This window comes from Dreissena polymorpha, unplaced genomic scaffold, assembly GCF_020536995.1.
Source record: "Dreissena polymorpha isolate Duluth1 unplaced genomic scaffold, UMN_Dpol_1.0 chrUn040, whole genome shotgun sequence".
Taxonomy (NCBI): domain Eukaryota; kingdom Metazoa; phylum Mollusca; class Bivalvia; order Myida; family Dreissenidae; genus Dreissena; species Dreissena polymorpha.
The window spans coordinates 248,750-275,938 of NW_026273354.1; the positions used below are offsets into that span (position 1 = coordinate 248,750).

General features: G+C 35.3%; 1 protein-coding gene across 1 annotated transcript; it reads left to right on the forward strand.

The window, feature by feature from the left end:
* The first annotated feature begins 246 nt into the window (after positions 1-246).
* On the forward strand, positions 247-26,953 carry LOC127863806 (delta-1-pyrroline-5-carboxylate dehydrogenase, mitochondrial-like). Its single transcript, XM_052403461.1, has 17 exons — positions 247-329; positions 2,704-2,917; positions 3,255-3,302; positions 4,311-4,466; positions 4,754-4,834; positions 5,247-5,318; positions 7,223-7,297; positions 10,597-10,784; positions 12,664-12,737; positions 16,274-16,391; positions 17,600-17,723; positions 18,514-18,599; positions 21,416-21,482; positions 22,735-22,856; positions 24,236-24,354; positions 24,811-24,940; positions 26,730-26,953. Exons 1-17 carry the CDS (start codon positions 286-288, stop codon positions 26,767-26,769), a joined length of 1,758 nt encoding a protein of 585 aa, XP_052259421.1. The 5' UTR covers positions 247-285; the 3' UTR covers positions 26,770-26,953.
* The last annotated feature ends 236 nt before the right edge of the window (positions 26,954-27,189 follow it).

Genomic DNA, 27,189 nt, shown 5'->3' on the forward strand with positions numbered 1-27,189 from the left:
TCGCCCGATTAGTCTGAGGACTAAATCATATGTTTAAATCGGAAACCAATGCTCTGCGAAGCAATCAAATGGTTCCCTGCCTTCGCTGTATTGGTCCAGCACACACCCATTGTGTCACACCGGTCTTTACAATAACGTAGTGACGTCACCATCTATGTATAGAATGAGCACACACCTTCAACAACCAATCGCACATTCTCGGCCCTTTCCGTCAAACATCGGATTATGATAATCTGCGAGGGGTACCGAATGCTTCAACAACCTTGAACTTTCACAAATGTAAACATGACGTTTTTATTAAAAACATTAAGAATAATAAAATATAAACTGTAAGTATGAATGGTTCTTTCTTAGCTTGTAATTCAAAGATGAGGGTTATTTTTCAGACACATAATAGACTAATATTGATATAATAATAATAATAATTGTATTTGTGCACATAACATATCAATACAATTAACAGTCAATATTTTTAACCATTCACATGATTCAGATATATCACAGATTGTTTCCAACAGAGATCATAATACACATATATATATGGTTCATACTCTATCACATTTTATCACACTTATTGGTTGATATTACATTATATTTAATTATAGAAATATGAGTGCACTGGATTACCCGTAAAGTTTTGACGATAAATCATACAAAACTTATTTCCAACGGGGTCCAAAGCCGTCACATGTAGATCTAAGTGATGCAAAAGTATGCCATAAATTCCATATATATGATGGAATAAAGTGACAACGGTCTTACATTGTCATATTATAGAATAAATAAAATAATTCTTATTGTTGAATAAGAAAACACGTTATATGATGATGAAATTGACAGGATTGCACAAACACAGTTTAAAAATGTATTACAATATAGATTTCAGTTTTAAAATGTATTACAATATGGTTACACATCTAAAAATGATGAAAAAAACTAATAATACAGATACTCTTGTTTCTCAACTATTTCCATTTCTTCTAATAAATGCTTTTTAACAAGTTTTTTAAACGTATTCTTGGACTTTGTACATCGTATATGTTGTGGCAAGTTATTCCAGTCTTTTATTGCATTATGGTAAAAAGATTTGGAAGTAAAAGTATCAACTGGATGTACGTGATAGTCACCCTTATCATTAGATCTAGTCCCATATGAGTGGATATCACTATGTGACATACTTTATTCTACACAAACTCCAATACTAATTAAAGCAACACAAATGATAGGAGATTGTCAAATATGTCATGCATGATATAGCTGATAATAAAAAAATACAAGATATACCCACTTGGACCTCACTGTATCGCGGCATTCATATGTATCACAATATTTGTTTTACTCTAAATATTTCAATTCCACTGATACATTTTGGTTGTTTACATTATTAACACTTAATTGTTCAGTGTCAGCTCGGGTACTTCTTTCATGTACCTGGGTACTCTTAAGTATACTTACAATAACATGTACCCCGGGTGAGGTAAACATACTTTAACGTACCCGGACGATATTAGACTGTACCCGAGTTGTAGTCCCGCTCAATATCCCGATGTCTTAAAGCATGCTACAGATTACTGTAAAACGATATTGTTAATATCTTAAAAAAACTTCTTTTATAAAAAAAAACTGCATCAATATGCTTTTTGAGTATGAGTTTCGATAATGCAGAGGCCATTTAACAGAAAATGTAACATAAATGTGAACATAATTAATTTAAGAAAAAATATCCAGGTATGATTAAGTATATTTACCAATCGAGCATTATTAACTTTGTTCTTTCATTATCTTTTCGACAGATTTTAAGGGATAAAATGTTCAGAGTTCTGGTAAGTTTATTATCTATCCAAAGTTTTTTCTCTTTGATTACATCATTTTGTCATTTTTTCATAAAAAGTGTCAAAAATAAAAACTACGGAAGCATAGAGTCAAACATTTTAATTTGAATGCAATTTTTTTAAAGTTGTGTTTGCAATAGGCTTGAGCCAGAAGACATTAATAAATTCTTATTTATTACATTGGTGACATGGGGAAAGTGTGAGTAATGTCCAATGGGACACATTTGAAATTATTCTCATGCGTCATGTGATTTATCAGGAGAAACACTGGGCGTCTGTGTCCACATTGCGAATAAATATGTTCCCTGTATTACAATGTAAAGCACAGATTAATTCACTGTGTAAAAATAAATACTGAATAATATTATTTTTGATAAAATTTTATTTTGAATTGTTTATAGTGATCAACTACAATGTTATGTATGCTAAAACAATTTTTAAGGCCATTGTTGCCCTACTTGAAAATTTCCCTCCGAAACAATAGTGCAATGTGATAAAGTGACCGACATTTTACCCTTTGACATGCTATAACTTTCTCAATATTCATCGATAATTCTCACACCCAAGTGAAATAAATGTGATTGTATTTTAAATTAATGATTTTTTGAGGGAATGAATTTTAACTTGATGTAATAAATCCGAGTTTTGCAATTTAGTTATTGATTTTCAACAAATACAGCGAAATAGTGAGGTCCCATGAGACTTCTTTTTAGAATGAGAACCAATTAAGTTGCCTTCATGGTAAATAATTATTAAATTATTACAAAAAAAGATTTACAGACCATTACAAATAGACAAAGACGTTCATTTCTTTTTTAGGAAAAAAATATACCAAGTACAGATTCCTTTTTGTTTGTTATTTTATTTTAAGATCCTACAGACATGTCCGCTACATGTCCTCAGAAACTTTTGACTTCAACACATTTGTTGCCAAAAATGAGCCGATGCCAACATATTCCCCTGGCACCAAGGAGAGGAATCTTTTAGATGCGTGTGTGGCGAGCTATGAATGTAGGATCCGCGACATACCCATTGTCATTGGTGATGAGGAAATACGCACAGAGGGAGAACGCTACCAAGTTTGTGTAAGTATAGAAACTGCTAAAAACAAGGGTTGATGCAATTAAATGTGTGTTTTTTTCCATTATGTTTTGTATCCTTTATCCCGAGTGGTGGCACATGAAGTTTAGCATTTGTCAAGCATATTGCTTTATTTCAAGTTTAGTTTTTTATAAATAAGATACTGTGACATTCTTACAACACATCTAATTGTTGTATCAGTTACATTTATCTTGAAAAAGTGATTGTTAATAACCATGTTGAAAGGGTTTGTGTAAGCATTTATAAATGGAATACAGTCCAGAAGTTATCAGAGGTACATCCTAGACAAATCTGTTATATTGTGACATTTTTACATTTCAGCCGTTTGATCATGAAAGGAAGGTAGCCAGATACTACTATGCCCCCAAGGTTGGAAAATTGATACATATACTTGAAAATATACTGAACATACCTGGAATTTTTCAGGGCTTTTCATCAGGAAATTGGGAAGAGGCCCTAGCCTTTCAAATTGGGAATTTCATGCGCGATAAATGCTAATTTTGGGAAGAGAGTGTTTTTAAAAGTTTTTGAAACAGGGTCTTTTTCATTGTGCAGAATTATAAAAAGACACATTGTGGTGCATTCTTAATCATAAAAGAGCTCTTTGCTTTCAATTTGAGTGATGCCCAATATGTCTAAGTAAAAAAAAAAAAAAAAAAAATTTTTTTTTTTACAATTTCGAAAATTTGTCTATCAATTTTGGGAAAAAATGATCTTATTTTCAATTGGGAAGGGGCCGAATTTTGGCTCCTGTTATATAAGGGTGAAAAGCCCTGTTTTTATACGTGAAAATAAACTGAACATACCCGGAAATTCTAACGCTAAATTGGTCGTTGTCAACTATTTTTTCAAATTAATTTTGTTTGTAGTCATATCAATATTCTGTAAAATGGCCTCTATATTATCGAAACTCCTACTCAAAAAAGCATGTTGAGTCAGGTTTTGTTCAAAGAGGTAATGTAGAAATTTTACAAAATCAAATCCATTGCCAACTGCTGTTCTTTGGAACTTTGCCTTTACAAAATCCTGTGGTCAGTTTCTTTGTTTGGAAACACTAATAGTATGTGCAGTATGAATCAATTTGTTTTAAATGTTACAGATGAAGACATTGAGTTATTTCAATTTGTTTTTTCAAATTTAGAACATCATACTACATGTGCTCGTCTAATAGAAAAGAATGTGATAAATTACATATATATATATCTCATGGTTTTATATTTATCAAGATATTAACAAGTCTATTCAGAATGAGTTTGCAACGTCATCAATTCTTTCGATGCCTACCCTGCGGACCCTTGTTCAATTATTTAACTGGCAACACAATCTACTAACCCATCTTAATGCAGGCATTTTTCATAGCTTTTGTTTCTATTTAAGCCTGTTATACAAAAAGCCATTGACAGTTGCCTGTCAGGAAGAAAAGCCTGGGAACGGACCCCGCTGGCAAAACGAGCCGAGATTTTCTTGCGTGCTGCAGACCTCATGTCCAACAAGTACCGCTATGATCTGCTGGCTACTACTATGTTGGGACAGGTTTGTAAACAACATATTTAGAGCTTAAGATACATGTAGATCAAATACACACAATCTTGAATCAAATTTTATTTTTTTATTTTTTAAAAATGAGTTTTTGAAAATAATGGCATTTTTATTCAAGGCGCTTAATGGCTTTAAATATTTCTCTGATTAAAACTCTTCTAAATTAACAAACAATAAGCAGTAATAAAAGTAATATATGTTTGAAAGTCTATCAACAGACCAATTTATCAAAAGTTACCCAACTTCTAACCTAGCCTTGATCTCTCTACCAATGTTTTCAGGGAAAGAACATCTGGCAGGCAGAGATTGATGCTGGTGCAGAGATTATTGATTTCCTAAGATTTGATGTGCAGTTTGCAAGAGTAAGTTGCTATTTGATTTTGTGTGCAGTTTGCTACAGCAAGTAGTCATTGGTTTCAGTGTATCGTTCTCTGGAGAAAGCAACCATTTGATTCAATGTACAGTTTGCTTCAGTGAGTTGCCATTTGATTCAGTTTATAGTTTGTCAGATGAAGCAGCTATTTGATTCAATTTACAGCTTGCTACGGTGAGTAGCCATTTGATTCAGTGTATAGTTTGCCAGAATAAGTTGCCATTAGAGTTTTGACCAGTTTACACGAGTAACTAGCCTATTTATTATTATATTTAGAGTTTTCAAGAGAAAGTAGATATTTTATCAAATGAACAGTTCGCAATCTTTGCTAAATTTTACTTAATTGTATTCACGGGTCACATTCCGCAATACAGAGCAAACACAACTGATTTGTCTTGTAGGAGATTACAGAATATAAACCAATCAGTCCAAACCCTGAGGAATTGAACAGTATTAAATACAGAGGATGTGAGGTATGCCTTTATGGAACTTTAGCTTTTTTATGCCCCCTCCCAAATCCCCCTCTCAGATTGGGAGACATTTAGCATTTCACTTGTCGGTCTGGATAAACATCTCTATGTCCTCAAGCTTTTTTTATTCAACTTTTTTTTTGCTGTCTTCATTTACCTCAACCTTTTACAGTTGGATGACCTTAATGTAAATATGATTTCTTAGAAAGGAATATGGGTTGTTTTAAGTTTTGAAGAATTGTGGCCCTTTGTTTGTTTTCACTATGGAATATTTAGTCCCAAAATCTTCTGTTTTAAATCCCAAGTCTGTTTTCCCATCCTGGAGCTTGTGTTTTCAATTCCATTTTAACTGCTGGGTTCATTTTATTAGCTCGGCGTTTTCGGAGAAAACCCGAGGTATTGTCATAGCCAGCTCACCGTCCGCGTCGTGCTAAAACCTTAACATTTTGTTAAGGTTTTGAACATTGGCTCTAAAATCAAATTGCTTCAACCTACAACTTTGAAACTTCATATGTAGATGCACCTTGATGAGTTCTACACGCCACACCCATTTTTGGGTCACTAGGTCAAGGTCACTGTGACCTTTAAGAAAATAAATTCTGACAAGCTTTCATTTATTCAAAACTGCACCCGTTACCAAGCGTGGCACCCGTTATGTGGTGCTCTTGTTCATTAAGAATTCATTTTATTACAAAAGCGAAAACAATCTGTAAGAATGCTTTGTTGAATAAATGCATGCATACATATGCATATGCTAACAGGTCCATAGGCCGATTTAGTGTATTGTAATGTTGGGAAACCGCTGTTGTTTAGCAAGTCTCTTTCTTGTGAATAATAGGGCTTTAGTAGTTAAGAACTTATAACAAGGGATCTTATTGCATATAAGGTAATGACATTTGCTCAAAGAATAAACAAATATGACTCCACATATCATGAATAAACCTGTATGCATCCACAATTTCTGGCATTATAGCTGAATAAAATATTGCCCAATAAACAATGATTCAGACAATATCTGAATATCACATAAGGATATCCAGATACTAATTTGTTGACAGTCCTGTTGTTTAAACATTATTTTTTAAGTTTTTTAGTTTTTGGCAGAATTATAGCCCTTTGTCTATTTAAAAAATAGATGATATAGTCCTAAAATGTTGTCTTTTCCTATTGTTTTTAACTAGGGGGTGATCTAAGCTCAAACTTTTACAAGTGAATGACTTTAAAGTGTAGTTGATTGTAAAAAACGAGTAGGCTGCAAATTTATTACCTTTTATTTTAGATTATCAAACACATAGTCCAAAATTGTTGTGCTTCCAATTCATAAAAGTCTTTGTCAATTTGTTTAATGTATAAATACTAGTTATTAAAGCAAATTTGGATACAACCAGTTTTTGATGAATTATGGTCCTTTTTCTTTTTGTCCACTGTTGAATATTTATCGTGGATTTGTCTAGGTAGAAACATGTGCTGTTAGGGCATCAGTCTCTGTGACACTTTTCTAGTTTCTTCAATGTTTGTATATGTAATGATTTTTAAACAGCATTAAGGTAGGCTACTATTTCTTGTATAATCAAAAATTATACATACATTTTAAGTTATCAATGAATTTTGAAGTTTGAAACAAGACACGTTTATGGTCAGCATTTTGCTGAAACAAGGACTTTTTAAACAAGCTATGGAAATGAGAACATTGCTAAAATTAAGTAATCAAAAATGTTGAGCTTTAAATTTATTTATTTTTGATTTTTGGCAAAATTGTATCATTCTGTTAACATGCATTTCTATGTTTGATATCACTGGCTCTTGTTACAAGTGTTGTTTTATTTGATTGAATTGTGTTGCAATAGGCTCATCTATGGCACAAAGTTTGTATTACTGCATGACATTGTTTATCTGATGTGTTCCAGGGTTTCTGGGCAGCTATTACTCCGTTTAATTTCACTGCTATTGGTGGACATCTGCCTATGGCTCCAGCATTGATGGTAATGTATGACCTGTTTGTTGGTATTAGATTACATTAGATTGATAAATGGGTCATTATGACAAGTCAACCAGGACCCAATACTCTGACCTGCAATTAGGCAGCATTATGTCTTTTTATGCCCCCAGTAAGGTGGCATATAGCAGTTGAACTGTCAGTCTGTCTGTCTGTCTGTCTGCTTTAAAGGGAGATCATTTCTATTTTATATCATTTGGCAGGTACAGATCGTTTTCACAAGGGAAGTAATATTTATTAAACGGATTTACCGGTAATCAAAAACAAATTTTAAGGTCAAGTTATCCTTCAAGGTCAAAAGTAAAAAAATACAAACCAAGGGAAGTAATAAGCTTTAAAAGGGAGCTAATTTTAAACCTGCCAAATGATATATTGAAATTTTATTTCAAAGTGGCGCTATAGGGGGCATTGTGTTTCTGACAAACACATCTCTTGTTTATAATGCCCCCATTCCAAGAAGTGGAGGTCAATTAATTTGCTTCTGTCCGTTGATCATTAGGTAGGTTGATCTTTCGAGAGAATACAAGAGAAACCTTTGACTTACTACCTTGCAAATTGGTTTTATGATTACTTTGGAGGAAAGGATTACAACTTTTGATTTTGATGTCAATAGATCTAAGGTCACAGCATCTTGAAACATGAAATTTAGTAGGTGAAATAGTGATTTCAATTATCATGTTACATGAAATTTAATTGGTGAGTTAATGATTGCAATTATCATATCAAGTGCCATTTTCACCCATGAAAGAACATCCCTAAAGCAGACTTTCATTAGATATAAGACATCCTGTGGACATTTCAGTATTTGCTGTTTGTTTAAACAAAGCACATAATATATGTACCCTAATGTGGCATACAGTAGTCAATACAGTAAATAATGACAATGGTAGTACTGTACATGTCAAAGTACAAAACCTCATTGCAAAGCACATTTTTACTAGAAATGGCGCGGCAGAGGCCGACGCGTATCCCCACGCCGAATGTTTGACCTAGGTGTGCCCCAGGGTTGGTAATGGGGCCATGCATAGCTGAGATTGACCGTATTGTCATAAGAGAAGTTCATCATCAATTAGAAGTGAATTGGTGTAGAAATGAAGAAGTTATAGTAAAAGGCAATTTTGGGTGGGTGTGACATATGTGGGCAGGGCGCCCCAGGGTTGGTAATGGGGCCATGCATAGTTGAGATTGACCGTATTGTCATAAGAGAGGTTCAGTATCAATTTGAAGTGAATCGGTGTAGAAATGAAGAAATTAAAGTAAAAGGCAATTTTGGGTGGGTGTGGTCTATGTGGGCGGGGCGCCCCAGGGTTGGTAATGGGGCCATGCATAGTTGAGATTGACTGTATTGTCATAAGAGAAGTTCAATATCAATTTGAAGTGAATCGGTGTAGAAATGAAGAAATTATAGTAAAGGCAATTTTGGGTGGGTGTGGTCTATGTGGGCGGGGCCCCAGGGTTGGTTATGGGGCCATGCATAGTTGAGATTGACCCTAATGTCATAAGAGAAGTTCAGTATCAATTTGAAGTGAATCCGTGTAGAAATGAAAAAATTATAGTAAATGGAATATTTTGGTGGGTGTGGCCTATGTGGGCGGGCGCCCCAGGGTTGGGATTGGGGCCATGCATAGTTGAGATTGACCCTAATGTCATAACAAAAGTTCAGTATCAATTTGAAGTGAATCCGTGTAGAAATGAAAAAATTATAGTAAATGGAAATTTTTGGTGGGTGTGGCCTATGTGGGCGGGGCGCCCCAGGGTTGGGAATGGGGCCATGCATGGTTGAGATTGACCGTATTGTCATAGGTGAGGTCCAGTATCAATTTGAAGTGAATCGGTGTAGAAATAAAGAAGTAAATGTAAAATAACCTAAAAAAATGAGTGATAATTTCTGACGCGGCCCCACCCCAACCCCTATAACTTTTGACCCAGGGGTCAGATCAAAATTCCAAATAGTGCAGGGTCGCACATATGCTCATAGCTACCATGTGTGTAAATTTCAAGGTTCTAGTGCTTTTAGTGTAGGAGGAGATAGTGGCCAGGACGGACAGACGGACGGACGGACGGCGGAGATCACCACAATATCCCCACCTTTTTTTCAAAAAGCGTGGGGATAATTAACTGCCCATGACTCTTGAAATGGTCTTGTGTTTTGTGATTTTAGACTCATTTCCTCCAACAGTTGCTATAAGCTGAAAGAAGCTATTTTAGTGACTATACAGGCATGTGGGTTAAGGGTATTTTCAATGTATTCTACCTGAATTTCATCTGCCTATGTGTTACAAATTCAAAATTTAAATTTAACTTTCATTTCAATTAAACTGTGCATGTTTTTGCATATTCATTTCATTTAATTGCTCAGCCCTTAGTTAGATTAGGCTTTGTATGTAAAAAAAATAATTAATCAGCTCTCTTTAATTCAGATAATCTACAGAAAGCTGTAAAATTATCAGCTTCAAATTAATTTAATTTACTGTCACTCTTCTTTTAAATATTTAATTGTTTAAGACAACTTTTGCCAATTTTTTTGTTGGAAGATGACAATACTATGCAAGCTCAATATTTGCAAGTTATATCCCCGGTGCAGATGTTTTTCTTATTGATTAAATTGCAAACACGTGAAATGAAACAAATAGAATGGGGGATGTTGACTATGAAAAACATCTTAAGCCAATTTTCAATATGTTCGCAAATGGCTCAAATGGCAAAGGACAGCATCAGCCCTGTATTATACTTATAGCTGTAAATGCATTTAATCCTGATGGACATGGTGTTTTTTTAAACCTGTTCCATCCAGTTTCATTAGCAATACAATGTATAGTGATTTTTATTACTTGCTGAAGCCTGTATGTGGACTCTGCAACCATTTGCAATTTATTTTGTTGTCCGAAATATGAACGGCCATACATGAGTTGCAAACATCTCTTGTTAGAAAAATATCAATAATGTATAATTTGGGCATAAATATATATCAAACTACTACATATATGCAGCTGAATGTGCGTAGGTTTGTTGAAAAGGGTTTTCATCTATGACCTATAAAAGCTTCCAGAATTTTAGCAGATTTTTGTTGTTGTTTTTTAAGTAAAAGATATTCAGTTTAAAGTTTGCTTGCGAAAATGTTTAGGTTAAAGTTAGCATGCAAGTAAATATCTTTGCAAGTGATTCTATGTAAAAGACATAATAGTATTCTTTATGTTGTCAGAGCACAATAAAAAGTTGAGTTTGATAACATGAAACAGCATAATTATGTGTGAACACTTTAAAAGGAAATGTATTTACTTATAGGGCAATGTCTGCCTGTGGAAGCCGTCCGACACCGCCCTCCTGTCCAACTATCTGGTGTACGAGATATACCGAGAGGCTGGGCTGCCAGCCGGTGTCATAAACTTTGTACCGGCAGACGGTCCGGTATTTGGTGACACAATAACTGCATCTCCAGACTTGGCTGGCATCAATTTTACCGGAAGTGTTAAGTAACTACAGAAGTTTAAACCTACTTATTTTTCATTTCAAGCCAATTGCATTTCAAGGCTTGGGTTGATTGAATCACTCTTGACTCCCTTCTCTGGATCCAGCCGCAGTTCTTGTTGTCAAAAGAAAGTTGAGTGGGGATCAAATCTATTTCCATATTAGCATTAGGAGTGTAGAGTCAGGGACCACATTAGCATGAGAAGTGTAGAATCAAGGACCACATTAGCATTAGAAGTGTAGAATCAAGCACTACATCAACATTAGGATAGTCAAATCAAGGACCACATTAGCATTAGGAGTGTGGAATCAAGGACCACATTAGCATTAGGAGTGTATAATCAAGGACTACATTAGCATTAGGAGTGTAGAATCAAGGACTTTATTAGCATTAGGAGTGTAGAATCAAGGACTATATTAGCATTAGGAGTGTAGATTAAAGGACTACATTAGCATTAGGCGTGTAGAATCAAGGACAACATTAGCATTAGGAGTGTAGAATCAAGGACTACATTTGCATTAGGAGTGTACAATCCAGCACTACATTAAAATTAGGAATGTAGAATCAAGGACTACATTAGCATTAAGAGTGTAGAATCAAGGACTGCATTAGCATGAGGAGTGTAGATTCAAGGACTACATTAGCATTAGGAGTATAGAATCAAGGACTACATAAGCATTATGAGTGTAGAATCAAGGACTACATAAGCATTAAAAGTGTAGAATCAAGGACAACATTATCATTAGGAGTGTGAAATCAAGAACTGCATTAGCATTAGGAGTATATAATCAAGGAGTACATTAGCATAAGGAGTGTAGAATCAAGGACTATATTAGCATTATGAGTGTAGAATCAATGACCACATAAGCATTAGGAGTGTAGAATCAAGGACTATATTAGCATTAAGAGTGTAGAATTAATGACCACATGGGCACTAAGAGTGTAGAATCAAGGACTATATTAGCATTAGGAGTGTATAATTAATGACCACATAGGCACTAGGAGTATGGATTCAAGGACCACATTAGCATTAGGAGTGTATAATTAATGACCACATAGGCACTAGGAGTATAGATTCAAGGACTACATATTACTTTTAGGAGTGTAGAATCAATTACCACATAAGCACTAGGAGTATAGATTCAAGGACTACATTAGCATTAGGAGTGTAGAATCAATTACCACATAAGCACTAGGAGTATAGATTCAACGACTACATTAGCATCAGGAGTGTAGAATCAATTACCACATAGGCACTAGGGGTATAGATTCAAGGACTACATTGGCATTAGGAGTGTAGAATCAATTACCACATAAGCACTAGGAGTATAGATTCAAGGACTACATTAGGATTAGGAGTGTAGAATCAATTACCACATAAGCACTAGGAGTATAGATTCAAGGACTACATTAGCATTAGCAGTGTAGAATCAATAACCACATAATCACTAGGAGTATAGATTCAAGGACTTCATTAGCATTAGGAGTGTAGAATCAATTACCACATAAGCACTAGGAGTATAGATTCAAGGACTTCATTAGCACTAGGAGTGTAGAATCCAGATACTCATGACCACTAGATGGATGCCAATGCAGCCTTATGTAATTTGATGTATATGATATTGTTATGTGGTCTTTATTCGAGCTGGACCTAAAATTAAGTGTTTTTTCATATTTTAATGTAAAGGTTAGTAATCTATTTGACTCTTTTGCAAAGACTAAATAATACAACAATAATATCCAGAATTTGTATCTTAAAAGATCCATCAGCTGTTCAGATTGGATTGAAGAATTACTGGTGTTGTACTTGAAAATGTTTGAGCATGTAATTTTGGTTTGTGGAAAAGAAGTGTTGCTTGCTTAAATCTGAATTTATATTGTAGGACATTCAGTCACCTGTGGAAACAAGTAGGAGCTAACATTGAGACCTACAAGAGTTACCCAAGACTGATAGGAGGTGTGTGGGAGTCATCTCTCTTTGGCATTTTAATATTTTTTAAACTGTTCTAGGGGAACACTATAGTGATTACTGAGTGTTACATTTTAAAGTTAGCTGAATATTATTTTCATAAATTTCATAACACTTCAGGTGTTGTTTTAGCATTTTATTGTGGTCAGTCTACAAGTATGTCTGGTGTTTTAGTCCTGTAGTTTTAAAGTTTTTGCTTTTTACCATGTTAAAGGCTAAACAATTTTCATTTCATTTTCATGAAACTTGGTCAGAATGGTTATATTGACAATATCTAGGCCAAGTTCGAACTTATGTCATGTGGATCTAACTAGGTCATGAGGTTCAATCCTAGAAACATCTAAAAATAATTATCTTCACAATATGTAGGCTATGTTTGAATGAACATGGGTTAATTTTGTTTAAAAAAAATAGGTGACCAGAACAAGTCTCGACAATTGTTGTACCATACACTCAGGTTAGCGCTTAAGAGTTCTCATGGCCTTCTTGTTGTTTTGTTTTATTCTTTTTCCACGAACAAAACATCAGCATTTGCTGAGTGAAAAATGTAAGATTTAGCTTATTATGCCCCCCTTCGAAGAAGAGGGGGTATATTGTTTTGCACATGTCCGTCGGTCCGTCCGTCGGTCCGTCCACCAAATGGTTTCCAGATGATAACTCAAGAACGCTTACGCCTAGGATCATGAAACTTCATAGGTACATTGATCATGACTCGCAGATGACCCCTATTGATTTTCAGGTCACTAGGTCAAAGATCAAGGTCACAGTGACTAGAACCAGTAAAATGGTTTCCGGATGATAACTCAAGAACGCTTACGCCTAGGATCATGAAACTTCATAGGTACATTGATCATGACTTGCAGATGACCCCTATTGATTTTCAGGTCACTAGGTCAAAGGTCACGGTTACTCGACACAGAAAAATGGTTTCCGGATGATAACTCAAGAACGCTTACGCCTAGGATCATGAAACTTCATAGGTACATTGATCATAACTCGCAAATGACCCCTATTGATTTTCAGGTCACTAGGTCAAAGGTCAAGGTCACGGTGACTTGAACCAGTAAAATGGTTTCCGGATGATAACTCAAGAACGCTTATGCCTAGGATCATGAAACTTCATAGGTACATTGTTCATGATCGCAGATGACCCATATTGATTTTCAGGTCACTAGGTCAAAGGTCAAGGTCACGGTGACTCGAACCAGTAAAATTGTTTCCGGATGATAATCAAGAATGCTTACGCCTAGGATCATGAAACTTCATAGGTACATTGATCATGACTCGCAGATGACCCTTTTGATTTTCAGGTCAAAAGTCAAGGTCACGGTGACTCGAAACAGTTAAATGGTTTCCGGCTGATAACTCAAGAACGCTTACGCCTAAAATCATGAAACTTCATAGGTCCATTGATCTTGACTCGCAGATGACCCCTATTGATTTTCAGGTCACTAGGTCAAAGGTTACGGTGACTCGACACAGAAAAATGGTTTCCGGATGATTACTCAAGAACGCTTACGCCTAGGATCATGAAACTTCATAGGTACATTGATCATGACTCGCAGATGACCCCTATTGATTTTCAGGTCACTAGGTCAAAGGTCAAGGTCACGTTGACTTGAACCAGTAAAATGGTTTCCGGATAATAACTCAAGAACGCTTATGCCTATGATCATGAAACTTCATAGGTATATTGATCATGACTCGCAGATGACCCCTTTTGATTTTAAGGTCACTAGGCCAAAGGTCAAGGTCATGGTGACTCGAACCAGTAAAATGGTTTCCGGATGATAACTCAAGAACGCTTACGCCTAGGATCTTGAAACTTCATAGGAACATTGATCATGACTCGCAGATGACCCTATTGATTTTCAGGTCACTAGGTCAAAGGTCAAGGTCACGGTGACTTGAAACAGTAAAATGGTTTCCAGCTGATAACTCAAGAACACTTACGCCTAGGATCATGAAACTTCATAGGTACATTGATCATGACTCACAGATGACCCCTATTGACTTTCAGGTCACTAGGTCAAAGGTCAAGGTCGCGATGACTTGACACAGTAAAATGGTTTCCGGATGATAACTCAAGAAAGCTTATGCCTAGGATCATGAAACTTCATAGGTACATTGATCATGACTCACAGATGACCCCTATTGATTTTCAGGTCACTAGGTCAAAGGTCATGGTCACAGTGACAAAAAACGTATTCACTCAATGGCTGCCACTACAACTGACAGCCCACATGGGGGACATGCATGTTTTTCAAACAGCCCTTGCTTCATAAATGTGTTTACTTTATTGCAACATATCAATATAAGCCTTGCATAAAGAAATGTTGTTATTGTGAAAATAACAGTATTAAGGTTTAAGCACTATAATTGTGTACAAATAACCAGTTCAGGATGTTTTTTGTTTTCATTGATTTATAGCTTAATCAAGTGGATAATGCAACTCTATGTTTTTATTTGCCTCTTCAGTATAAACCAATTTCCTCAATGAAATGCATGTACTGGTCAACTATTGTTTTATGCCATCTTTTTATGCTCCCGGTAGGGTGGCATATAGCAGTTGAACTGTCCGTCAGTGTGTCAGTCCGGCCGTCCGTCTGTCCGTCCGTCCGAAAACTTTAACATTGGCCATAACTTTTGCAATATTGAAGATAGCAACTTGATATTTGGCATGCATGTGTATCTCATGAAGCTGAACATTTTTAGTGTTGAAAGGTCAAGGTAAAGGTCATCCTTCAAGGTCGAAGGTAAAAAAAACAAAATCCAAGGGAAGTAACAAGCTTTAAAGGGAGATAATTTCTATTTTATATCATTTGGCAGGTACAGATCATTTTCACAAGGGAAGTAATGTTTTTTAAAAGGATATAATCTGACACAAATTTTAAGGTCAATGTTATCCTTCACGGTCAAAAGTCAAAATATACAATCCAAGGAAAGTTATAAGCTATAAAAGGGAGATAATTTTTTTAACCTGCCAAATGATATATTGAAATTTTATTTCAAAGCGTCGCAATAGGGGGCATTGTGTTTCTGACAAACACATCTCTTGTTCGTTTCAAGTTCTTTTTTTATTGTTTAATAGAATTCATGTATTGCCCATTGTTTATAGTAATTTCTACTGCAATTCTTTCCCTTCCTTTGATTGAAGGAGGGCAGTTGTTAGTTACTGGCATAAGTATATAAGTTTTTACTTGTAAACCAGCTTAGCAAGTGCTAGTAGTTTTATAACGATACAAACACATGGAAGGGTTGTGCAGGAGTCATTTTGTTGGTCAGTCTTTCAACAAAGGTATTTCGAGCAAATAACTTCCAGGGTTGTCTATGGATTAAGTTTTGCATTAAAGTGTGTCTTAACAATGAAGTGTTCATGTTGACGACACAATATTTACATGGCGATCCTCTCGTTCCTGAATTTCCTGATTTATGAGCACATGAATTTAGTCATGATGACAAAGCAGTGGGGGTTATTAGTTGTGTGCGTGACAAAGCTATAGGCTATATGTTGTTTGTTACAGAGTGCGGTGGCAAGAACATGCACTTTGTGCACTCATCAGCCAAGATTGACCAAGTGTTCTATGGAGCTGTACAGAGTGGCTTTGAATATGGAGGACAAAAGTGCTCTGCACTATCAAGGTAATTAGCAGGGTTACAGGCAATGCTGAATATCAAAAGTTGTTATATATTGGTTTAACAAACATGTGCTTTCTAATTAATTGAAAATAAATTTTATATACACAAAATAAAAAATGAACAAAAGTAAACTTCAGGGTCCTGTTCATTGGTGCTGTTAGTCAAAAAGTTTAAAAAAGAAACTTTAATCAATAACTAAAACAAAAGGGTCTACATCAAGTTTCATTAACATAGAGCAAACTGTCTCTGCTTTATTGACTGATGTGTGATCATACTACTGGTACTTGTTCTTTTGAGTTTTCGCAACTCTTAAAATAAAATAAACAGTTTTAATGACTAAATAGTAATAAAGGTTTATTTCTCTCTGATTTACATGTATTTTTTTTTTATTTGCCTTTTAAAACAAGATTTACTTAAATATTTGAATCCTTATTTGTGAGCAAAAGAAAGTGTTCATAATTATAAAAAGCGGAAATCCTTTCATAATCAGGGCAGGTCTTTAGAGATCCCTTGATTGCCGTTATATGCCTTATTTAGCCATGGAATACGTCATAACAGTCAAGCAGTAAACTGTGACAGTAGACCCCATACTCAAATGATGGGGATTGCTTGTTTTAATAGCGCATTCATGGTCTTACCAAACTAATTAATTCGAAATCAGGAATCTTCTGATAATTACACTCGAGACAATGGCTGAATTATACATGTATTACAAACTACATTAGTGAATTCTTCTTTGCTATCTGCTGCTGTGAATTTGTGAAATAAAATATAAATCAAAGGTTTAACTTTTTTAAGTTTGATAACATGTATGTAACCTTTAAAGTTTGAATCTTTGAACTGCTGATTTGATTTTGGTAAGAATTGTGCAGCTAAATGAACAAGATATTGATGAGAATAAAGGTAAAAACCAATGCCATTTGTTTTGTTCCTTTACAGAAAATTTAGTATATAATAGTTTTGTTATCCCAACTGCATACCCTAAAGCATTAGTTGACCTGGGATTGCTCTTTTGGTGGGATGGTGTTTTGGTAAAGAACATTTTTTATGATAACAACAACAACTAAAACTACAGTGTTATGAAAAATAAAATCCATCACTGGCATACCAGTTACAATGGATTGGTCAATCTGATATTTGACTTGATTAATACATATTCAGAATTGTATTTTATTTTATTTTTCAAGCAATTCGTATGTATTTCTTTGCAGGATGTACATCCCTGAGTCAATGTGGCCGACAGTGAAGGAGAACCTAGTCCAGTTCCATAAGCAGCTGATTGTGGGGACACCACTGTATGGGGAGACGTTCATGTCAGCCGTCATTGATGAAAAGGTGGGACCAATGCCCACTAACTAACCTGTCTCCATATTTCATGTGTTAAATATAAGATTTAATTGGAAAAAAGAAAATTTTAAAACTCTTCTCTTAGTAGTATGCTGTGAATAGTTGTGATCCGGTACACTACATCTGTGGTAAAACTCATCTCATCTTATCTGAGGTACAAACAACACTGACCGGTAGATTGAATCAGATAATTAGATTTGAAAGGTGTATCATTTTGAAAGGTTTTTATTAAGTCGTTATTTTGTACCCTATGATTTATTGGTTTGAGTTTTTATCAATTTCTTTGAGAATTCATTTACAGCATTTTGTTCTCAGCTGTCTGGCTCGCATAGTGGTTGTTACACTTGTTACTGACCTAAGCAATGGGTCTTCTCCCCATTTGGTTCATGTGAGTTCTGGTTGGCCTTTCTGTACTGGACAGTTGAGGTTTTAGGTGCTATGGTTATCCCCACACAGCTGAACTACCTAACAAAAAGTAAGAACTTTTTATGAAAGAAAAGAAAGGCTGATGTTTCAAAATGTGTATAAAAGTAAGATATGACTGACCGTACATACCTTTTCCTTACATAATTAAGTGGTGGTAAAAGTGTTATTTAATGAATATATAAAGCATTTTGTTACTTGTTACACTCCAAACTTTTACTTTAAAATTGATATTTCTTTACTTTCTTCACTTTATGTGAAAATTGTATTTGCTTTTGTTTTGATAGATTTTAATTTGTCTTAACCAGAAGTACTTTTCCTGTTTCTAGAACGACCATTCATATGTCTGTTTCAGGCATTTGCAAGGTGCATGTCATATCTGGATTATGCAAGAAAGTCTCCCAATGTGTCCGTTGTTGCTGGGGGCAGGTGTAATGACAGGTAAGCCTTAGAAATTGAAGACCTTTCTGGGTATTCATTGCTTTATATTTTTGGTTAGAAGCTTCTCGATAATTTTGCACACAATTTGTTTGTTATTTTCCCTGATGTTTAAAGTATATGACTTAAACTGTAGTACAAAAAGAAATCAAGTTCCTGGACAAATATAAATGCATAATTTTTCAGTATTTCGTATGCCATCACTTAATTTTCACAAATATTGTAGGACAATCCACACTAATATTGAAAAACATTAAACATGCCCATATTTGTTTTACTCAACGATTGGAGGACAATGTATGTAAAGATTGAAAATGGATTAATGGGATTGTAATAAATTATTTTATTTTGTGGCTTTACTAAAGGAGTCCACACTTGAACTAATTGCTGTGTTTTTGCCATAGGGAAATTTCCATGTTGTGTAATGCATCTGTCTGATGTTTGTACTTTTGTATTATCCAACCTAAGAAAATCTTCTAATAAAATCTGTTTTCTTCTGGTAAAGGTATTGTTATCAGCAATTGGTAATTAGTTATCATTCATCTATTTTTTCTGTTATTCTTCTAATAAAGATATTTTGTAATGTTGCCTCCTTAACCTTATTAAATGTTTTATTTTCTTGCATTTTTAGCCCACCTGAGCACAACGTGCTCATGGTGAGCTTTTGTGATCGCCTTTTGTCCGTCGTGCGTTGTCCGTTGTGCGTTGTGCGACGTCAACATTTGCCTTGTTCACTCTCTAGAGGCCACATTTATTGTCCAATCTTCATGAAATTTGGTCAGAGGATTGGTCTCAATGATATCTTGGATGAGTTCCAAAATGGTAACGTTTGCTTGAAAAACATGGCTGCCAAGGGGCGGGGCATTTTTCCTTATATGGCTATTTATGGCTATAGTAAAATCTTGTTCACTCTCTAGACGCCACATTTATTGTCCAATCTTCATGAAATTTGGTCAGGAGATTGATCTCAATGATATCTTGGATGAGTTCGAAAATGGTAACGTTTGCTAGAAAAACATGGCTGCCAAGGGGCGGGGCATTTTTCCTGAAATGGCTATATATGGCTATAGTAAAATCTTGTTAACTCTCTAGAGGCCACATTTATTGTCAATCTTCATGAAACTTGGTCAGAAGATTCATCCCAATGATATCTGGGACGAGTTCCAAACTGATGCCGGTTGGTTGAAAAACATGGCCGCCAGGGGGCTGGGCATTTTTCCTTATATGGCTATAGTAAAACCTTGTTAACACTTTAGAGGCCAAATTTATTTTCCGATCTTCATTAAATTTGGTCAGAAGATTGGTCTCAATGTTATCTTGGATGAGTAAGAAAATGGTAACATTTGCTTGAAAAACATGGCTGCCAAGGGGCGGGGCATTTTTCCTTATATGGCTATAAATGGCTAAAGTAAAATCTTGCTAACTCTATAGAGGCCACATTTATTGTCCGATCTTCATGAAACTTGGTCAGAAGATTCATCCCAATAATATCTTGGAAGAGTTCGAAAATGATGCCAGTTGGTTGAAAAACATGGCTGCCAGGGGGCGGGGCATTTTTCCTTATATGGCTATAGTAAAACCTTGTTTACACTCTAGAGGCCACATTTATCGTCCAATCTTCATGAAATTTGGTCAGAAGATTGGTGTAAATGATATCTTGGATGAGTTCGAATATGGTAACGTTTGCTTGAAAAACATGGCTGCCAAGGGGCGGGGCATTTTTCCTTATATGGCTATATATGGCTATAGTAACATCTTGTTAACTCTCTAGAGGCCACATTTATTGTCCGATCTTCATGAAACTTGGTCAGAAGATTCATCCCAATAATATCTTGGACGAGTTCGAAAATGATGCCGGTGATTGAAAAACATGGCCACCAGGGGGCGGGGCATTTTTCCTTATATGGCTATAGTAAAGCCTTGTTAAAACTCTAGAGGCAACATTTATTGTCCAATCTTCATGAAATTTGGTCAGAAGATTGGTTTCAATGATATCTTGGATGAGTTGGAAAATGGTAATGTTTGCTTGAAAAACATGGATGCCAAGGGGCGGGGCATTTTTCCTTATGGCTATATATGGCTATAGTAAAATCTTGTTAACTCTCTAGAGGCCACATTTATTGTCCGATCTTCATGAAACTTGGTCAGAAGATTCATCCAAATAATATATTGGATGAGGTCGAAAATGATGCTGGTTGGTTGAAAAACATGGCCACCAGGGGGCGGGGCATTTTTCCTTATGTGGCTATAGTAAAAACTTGTTAACACTCTAGAGGCCACATTTATTTTCCGATCTTCATTAAATTTGGTCAGGAGATTTGTCCCAATAATATCTTGTAATCTCAGGTGAGCAACTTTGGGCCTTTCAGGCCCTCTTGTTTAATTGAACCACACTTGTGTTCATAACATATAGAATATGTGTTGGATTCGGTGGATTATCGATTTTAATTCACGAGTGATCATAGAAAATAATATTTTCACGAGTGGCGCAGCCACGAGTGAAAAAAATAATTTTCTGTGATCACGAGTGAATTAAAATTGATATTCCACCGAATCAAACAAATTTTCTTTTTATTTTATGCTTTTTTTCACAGTTTATATACATTGCTAAAGAGTTTAACTAAAGAATTTCGCTGGGATAATGACGTCATTTCGTAAAAAAAATGACGTCATTTCACAGTAAACAGTGAAAATTATCGATAATTTTCACTGATAATTTTCACTGTTTACAACAGTGAAATTATCAGTTTTAATTCACTGATATTTCTCTATAAACCACCGGAAAGCATAAAATAAAAGGAGCTTATTGATCATTTCAGTAAGGGTTATTTCATCGAACCAACATTCTTAGAAACCAAAGATCCTAGAGACAAGCTCTTTCAAGAGGTAGGAAGTTTCATATCTTCGCTGTATTTCAGACCATCCAAATCATTGTATTTCTTTGTCCCAGGGCTATAATATTTAAAATGAAATAGTATGCCTTACTGTATAAAAAGAACTGACCAATGCTTTTATTAACCAGGTTTTCCGAAGGAAGAAACTGGTTATTAGATTGGCGAATGCGGGCGGGCTGGCTGGCGGGCGGGCGGAACAAGCTTGTCCGGGCCATAACTATGTTGTTGATTGTCAGATTTTAAAATCATTTGGCACATTTGTTCACCATCATTGGACGGTGTGTCACGGGAAAGAATTACATCAATATCTCCAAGGTCAAGGTCACACTTTGAGTTCAAAGGTCAAAAATGGCCATAAATGAGCTTGTCCGGGCCATAACTATGTAATTGATTGTCAGATTTTAAAATCATTTGGCCCATTTGTTCACCATCATTGGACGGTGTGTCGGGCGAAAGAATTACGTCAATATCTCCAAGGTCAAGGTCACACTTCGAGTTCAAAGGTCAAAAATGGCCATAAATGAGCTTGTCCGGGCCATAATTATGTCATTGATTGTCAGATTTTATAATCATTTTGCACATTTGTTCACCATCATTGTACGGTGTGTCGCGCCAAATAATTACGTAGATATTTTCAAGGTCAAGGTCGCCACAACTAAAAATAGATTGATTTTTAAACAAGCCCTTTATCAGACTTTTTTTGATATTGAAAACCTGGTTTTGTGACATTTTTGTCCCTTGTTATCAGTTAAATAGTAGTGTAAGATTAAGTACTTTTTACCTTCATTGGATACCAATTAAAAACCTAATATATATATTCAGATATGTCAGCATTAACTCTTTAATAGATGTAATGGCTTTCTGTGTTTACAATTAGAGAAAAGTAAACATGTTTCATTCCATAATCTTACAAGACCAGAAACAATCTTGGAGAATTGTTGTCAACAAATAAGCATACTGATAAAATATCATTCCATATGTCAGTCTGTGAAAACAATCATGATAGTCATGATAGAATTATTTGTTGTATGTCAACTGTAAAACTATGACAATGTTTCAGGAAATATTTGGTGTGTGTCAACAGTAAAACTACCACGATGTTTCAGGAAATATTTGTTGTGTGTCAACTGTAAAACTACGACGATGTTTCAGGAAATATTTGTTGTGTGTCAAATGTAAAACTACCACGATGTTTCAGGAAATATTTGTTGTGTGTCAACTGTAGAACTACCACGATGTTTCAGGAAATATTCGGTCCCATAGTGACAATTTATGTCTACCCGGATGCAAAGTATCGAGAGACGGCCGTATTGGCCAGCAAGACGTCACCATATGCTCTCACTGGGGCGTTGTATGCAGAAGATAAGTAAGGTTGCAGCTTAACCCTTTACCAATTAGATAAGTATTTTCACGCATTTGTAGTCCCTTAGAATGTTAAATTTAATTAAATACCTTTCTTACTAGATTCAAATTTTAAAGGCTTTATTTCCAACCCTTAGATACTGATGAACAGCAAGCAGCATAAAACCTGAACAGACTGCGAGTTACTCGAGGGCTATTCTGGTTTTATGCTGGTTGCAAAAGCCATTATCACTTGGATTTTTATGGGGGAAAGGGTTAAGCTTGTTTGTAAGCCGTCTGCAAATTAAATTTTATCCAAAATTAATTTGTATAGCTTTTGTGAATTATTGCTTTTGTGATCGCCTTTTGTCCGTCATCCATCTTGGACATCTTCCTTCTGAACACTCTAGAGCCCACATTTTTGTGTCCAATCGTCAGGAAACTTTGTCAGAATTTCTCCCATTGATATCTTGGCAAAGTTCAACTCTTGGTCGTGTGGGGTCACAAACTAGGTCACATGGTCAAACTAAAGAAACCTTTGTTAACACTCTAGATGACACATTAAGAAATCAAACTTCATAAAACTTGGTCAGGGTTTTTTTGTTTGAATGATGCTACAGTTGAGCTTGAAAATGGTTCCAGTTTGTCAAAAAAACATGGTGGACAGGGGACAGGGCAGTTTGGGTTATTTTGGCCATAGTAAAACCTTGTGAACACTCAAGAAGTCACATTTTAAGTCCAATCTTCATGAAACTTGGTCAGAATATTTGTCACAATTAAATCTTGACTAAGCTGGGTTTTGGGAGGTCAAATTAAAATAAAAGCTTTTTAACACTCAAGAAGTTACATTTCAAGTAGAATCTCCTTGCAACTTGGTCAGATCATTTGTGCCAATGATATCTCATTCAAGTTGGAAAATAAATATGTTCCTAGAAATTAAATATTTATGTTTCATAAAGCACTTAGATCCTTCAGTTCACAGGTGAGCGTCTTAGGGTCCATGGTCCTTTTGTTTGAACAAGTGCTATAAACTCATCTTGTTAAATGGACCATTTCACAGATTTTAGCATCCATCAAAGTTTGTCATTAAATTCTTTAAATTGATAAATGTTAAAAGGTCCCTTTAAAAAAGACAACCGGTATGTTTGATCAATTTTGTTGTAAATAAGGCTGGTTGACAGCCTGATTACTCCTTCCAACTAGGTTTACAATCTATATGATGTCTGTTACACTGCTCATATCAGCTATGCTAGACTATTAGTGTATTTACAGGTCATCAAGTATTAAACCTTCCCAATGCAACCCGTTGAAGTGAAAAACCAGCTTAATCAAATGTACGTAGACTCTTATTGCAAGCTCTGGTGTAAAAATACTACTTAGCTATGACACAATTTGTCTTTGCAGGTCTGTACTTGATGAGTTGTCAGAGATTTTTGAAGATAGTGCGGGCAGTTTCTACATTAATGACAAATCTACAGGGGCTGTGGTTGGACAGCAGCCGTTTGGAGGATCCCGCTTGTCAGGTAGCCAGTACTTGTTGTTTTTTTATCAGCTCACAAGATTATATCTAGGCCAAACCTTTAAACCACTTAAAAGCCACTTGACTCAATCTTTTGAAACTTTTGTCAGAATGTTTATGTTAACATTATGTTGGCCAAGTTTGAATCTGGGTCACGTGCATCCTAAAACTAGGTCACCAAAACATTACCAGTACTGACCAATATCCATATTCATTCATACTCTGAAATGTTCAAAATGATTCGTTACATTTTAAATGGCACATGCCATACTTGGCACTGAAGGTTATATGTAACTAGATATTAACTAAATGCATAGCTTAATATTTTAATATGCAAACAAACAAGAAAATACAAGTTAACTGATTCCAACATTAATTTTAAAAAATCTTCATATTCAGTAAATTGCAAGTTTATAATTGTTTGTAATTGATCAAAGTCAGGCCCAACTTGTTTTTGCAGGCACTAATGACAAGGCTGGTGGCCCCTATTATCTGCTCAAGTTCCTGTCACCTCAATCCATCAAGAGACGCACCGTGCCTAAGACCACCTGGAAACACCCTTCCATGGCTGTTAACTCACCAGGAAAAATGTAGGCTGCTTTAAATAATTATTTGATGTCAAAGAAATGTGTGAAAATAAAAGAAAATAGCTTTTGGGGAAAAAAGCTAGAAATTTCTTATAAAAAACTACATTTAAAATGAAATGTTTCATGCAAGATCTATTTTAAATGACATGGAAATTGCACGAATCTAGTCCATGGTGTTATATTAAGTATCAGGTTTACTTTATTGTTGTTTTTAGCAAAGACAACATTTAACTCATTTAAGCCCCTATAAATTGGAAAATATAAATGAAACAAAAATTGGTTGTTCTGTAAAAAAAAATCTGGTACATTTTATGGGCTCACCTGAGCACAACAGGCTCATGCTTAGCCTTCTGATGTCAGACGTCTGTCAGTGTGTTTGTGTGTGTGCATGACATGTGTCCGGCAATGTTTTCTTCATACAACATCGCCTCCTTTACCACTGGGCAGAATTTGCGGAAACTTTACAGGGTTTTGAAAAGGGTTTTGAACATTAAAACTTAAAAAATCTTGTTCTCTCAAAACCTCAGAGCCCAGAGTTGTAATATTTGGTATGTAACATCCCATGGTGTTCCTTAACAAAGTTTGTTAAGAGCAATTCCTCTGGGCCAAACTGTAGCCTGTTTGAAGCTGGTTTTCCCTCGGGGGGGGGGGGGAATTTATAATGAAAACTTTAAAAATCATGTCTTCTTAAATCCAGAGATTTTATTTTTCTTATGAAACACATTTATAGTAGTCCTCTAAAAGGCTTGTTCAAATTATGCATCTGGAGTCAAAATTGGTCCACTCTGGAGGTTTTCCTTATATGTTTATACTAAAAATCTCTGAAACTGTAAGGCCAAAGGTTTGTTACTTCTTATCTAACATCAGATAGTGGTCCTCCACAAATTGTGTTCACATCATGTCCCTATGGTCTTTGTTGCGCTCACATAAGGTGTCACATTTTTAGCCAACTTTTTTACAAAATAAAGCGGAGCCCAAATGTCTGCATAATGATTTGGTTAAGGCAACAAATCCACATCACTGCAATCTATTGAAACTTCACTCATATGTTTTGGGCCATTGTGTGAGGTCACTGACCAAGTTCAATAACTCATGCCTGCAATTTATTGGAATTATGACCCTTTTTAAATTTGTGATTAAGGTTTACTCCATATCTCTATATATCTACTGTTGGTATTGAAATAAAACTACATATTTGTTCAGTGTCTATATGAACATTCACTGACCAAGACCTATAATTGTGACCAGCTTTTTATAAGGGCCATGTCCCCCTTTTAGTTATGAAAGTCTGGTGAAAGTTTACATACAGTGTGAGATTTACTTGCTCTGTTATTTTACATATACTTTATAACTACCACAGATATTAAATCTCACAGATTTTTTTGTGATAATTGACTGAAAACGTATGACATCAAAGAGGGAAAAACAGTTGAGTAAACCGTTTTGGGAGAGCTCATGCTAATATAGAACTTTTTTGTAATATATCTTGTAAATGTAATTTTCTTGAAAGACAATGGCCCACAATATAATATTAAATATTTTGTATGTAGCATCAGATAGTGGTTATCTGCTTAGTTTATTCAAATTATGCCTCTTGAGTCAAAAATGGCCACACTAATGTGCTGGTGTGATTGTTTTATATAGTCTTGCACAGCAAGATATGGTCAAATTAGGCAACTATGCTAAAAAGGCCCAGGAGTCTCGAGTATTATATCACTTAGCTCCAGTTTTTCAGGTGAGCATTCTAGGATCTTCTTTCCCTTAGAGTCTTCTTATTTTCGTATATTTTCAGGGAGGTGAATAAAAAATCATTCCCTCATGTGACAGATTAAGACTTAGAGATTTCCTTGAAAATCACCTTCTTCATTGTGACAGAAAAAAACTCCAAGAATTGAACAAACAGCACTGGTCCTGAGGAATATCTTAATTCAGTATTGTGGAGGCCGTGTTTATTATTACTGTATATAATCAGCTTGTTTACTCAGGAACTATGTTTAGGCTTACATGTACCTGTAGTATGATCATATATTTTTTAAGGTATTTCCACTTCAAACATGCCTTAGAAAAAAAATTGAAAAAATACTACTCACACAGCCTATATTCCATTCGACCAACATGTAACCATGGAGACTATGGTGGCATGCGTGGCCGCCTTTCTGTGATCATAGACTGTTAAATTTTGCAATTAAATGTGCTTCAATTTTTAGATTTAACAATGTGTATTGAGTTTGTTTTGAGTTTTTATTCATACT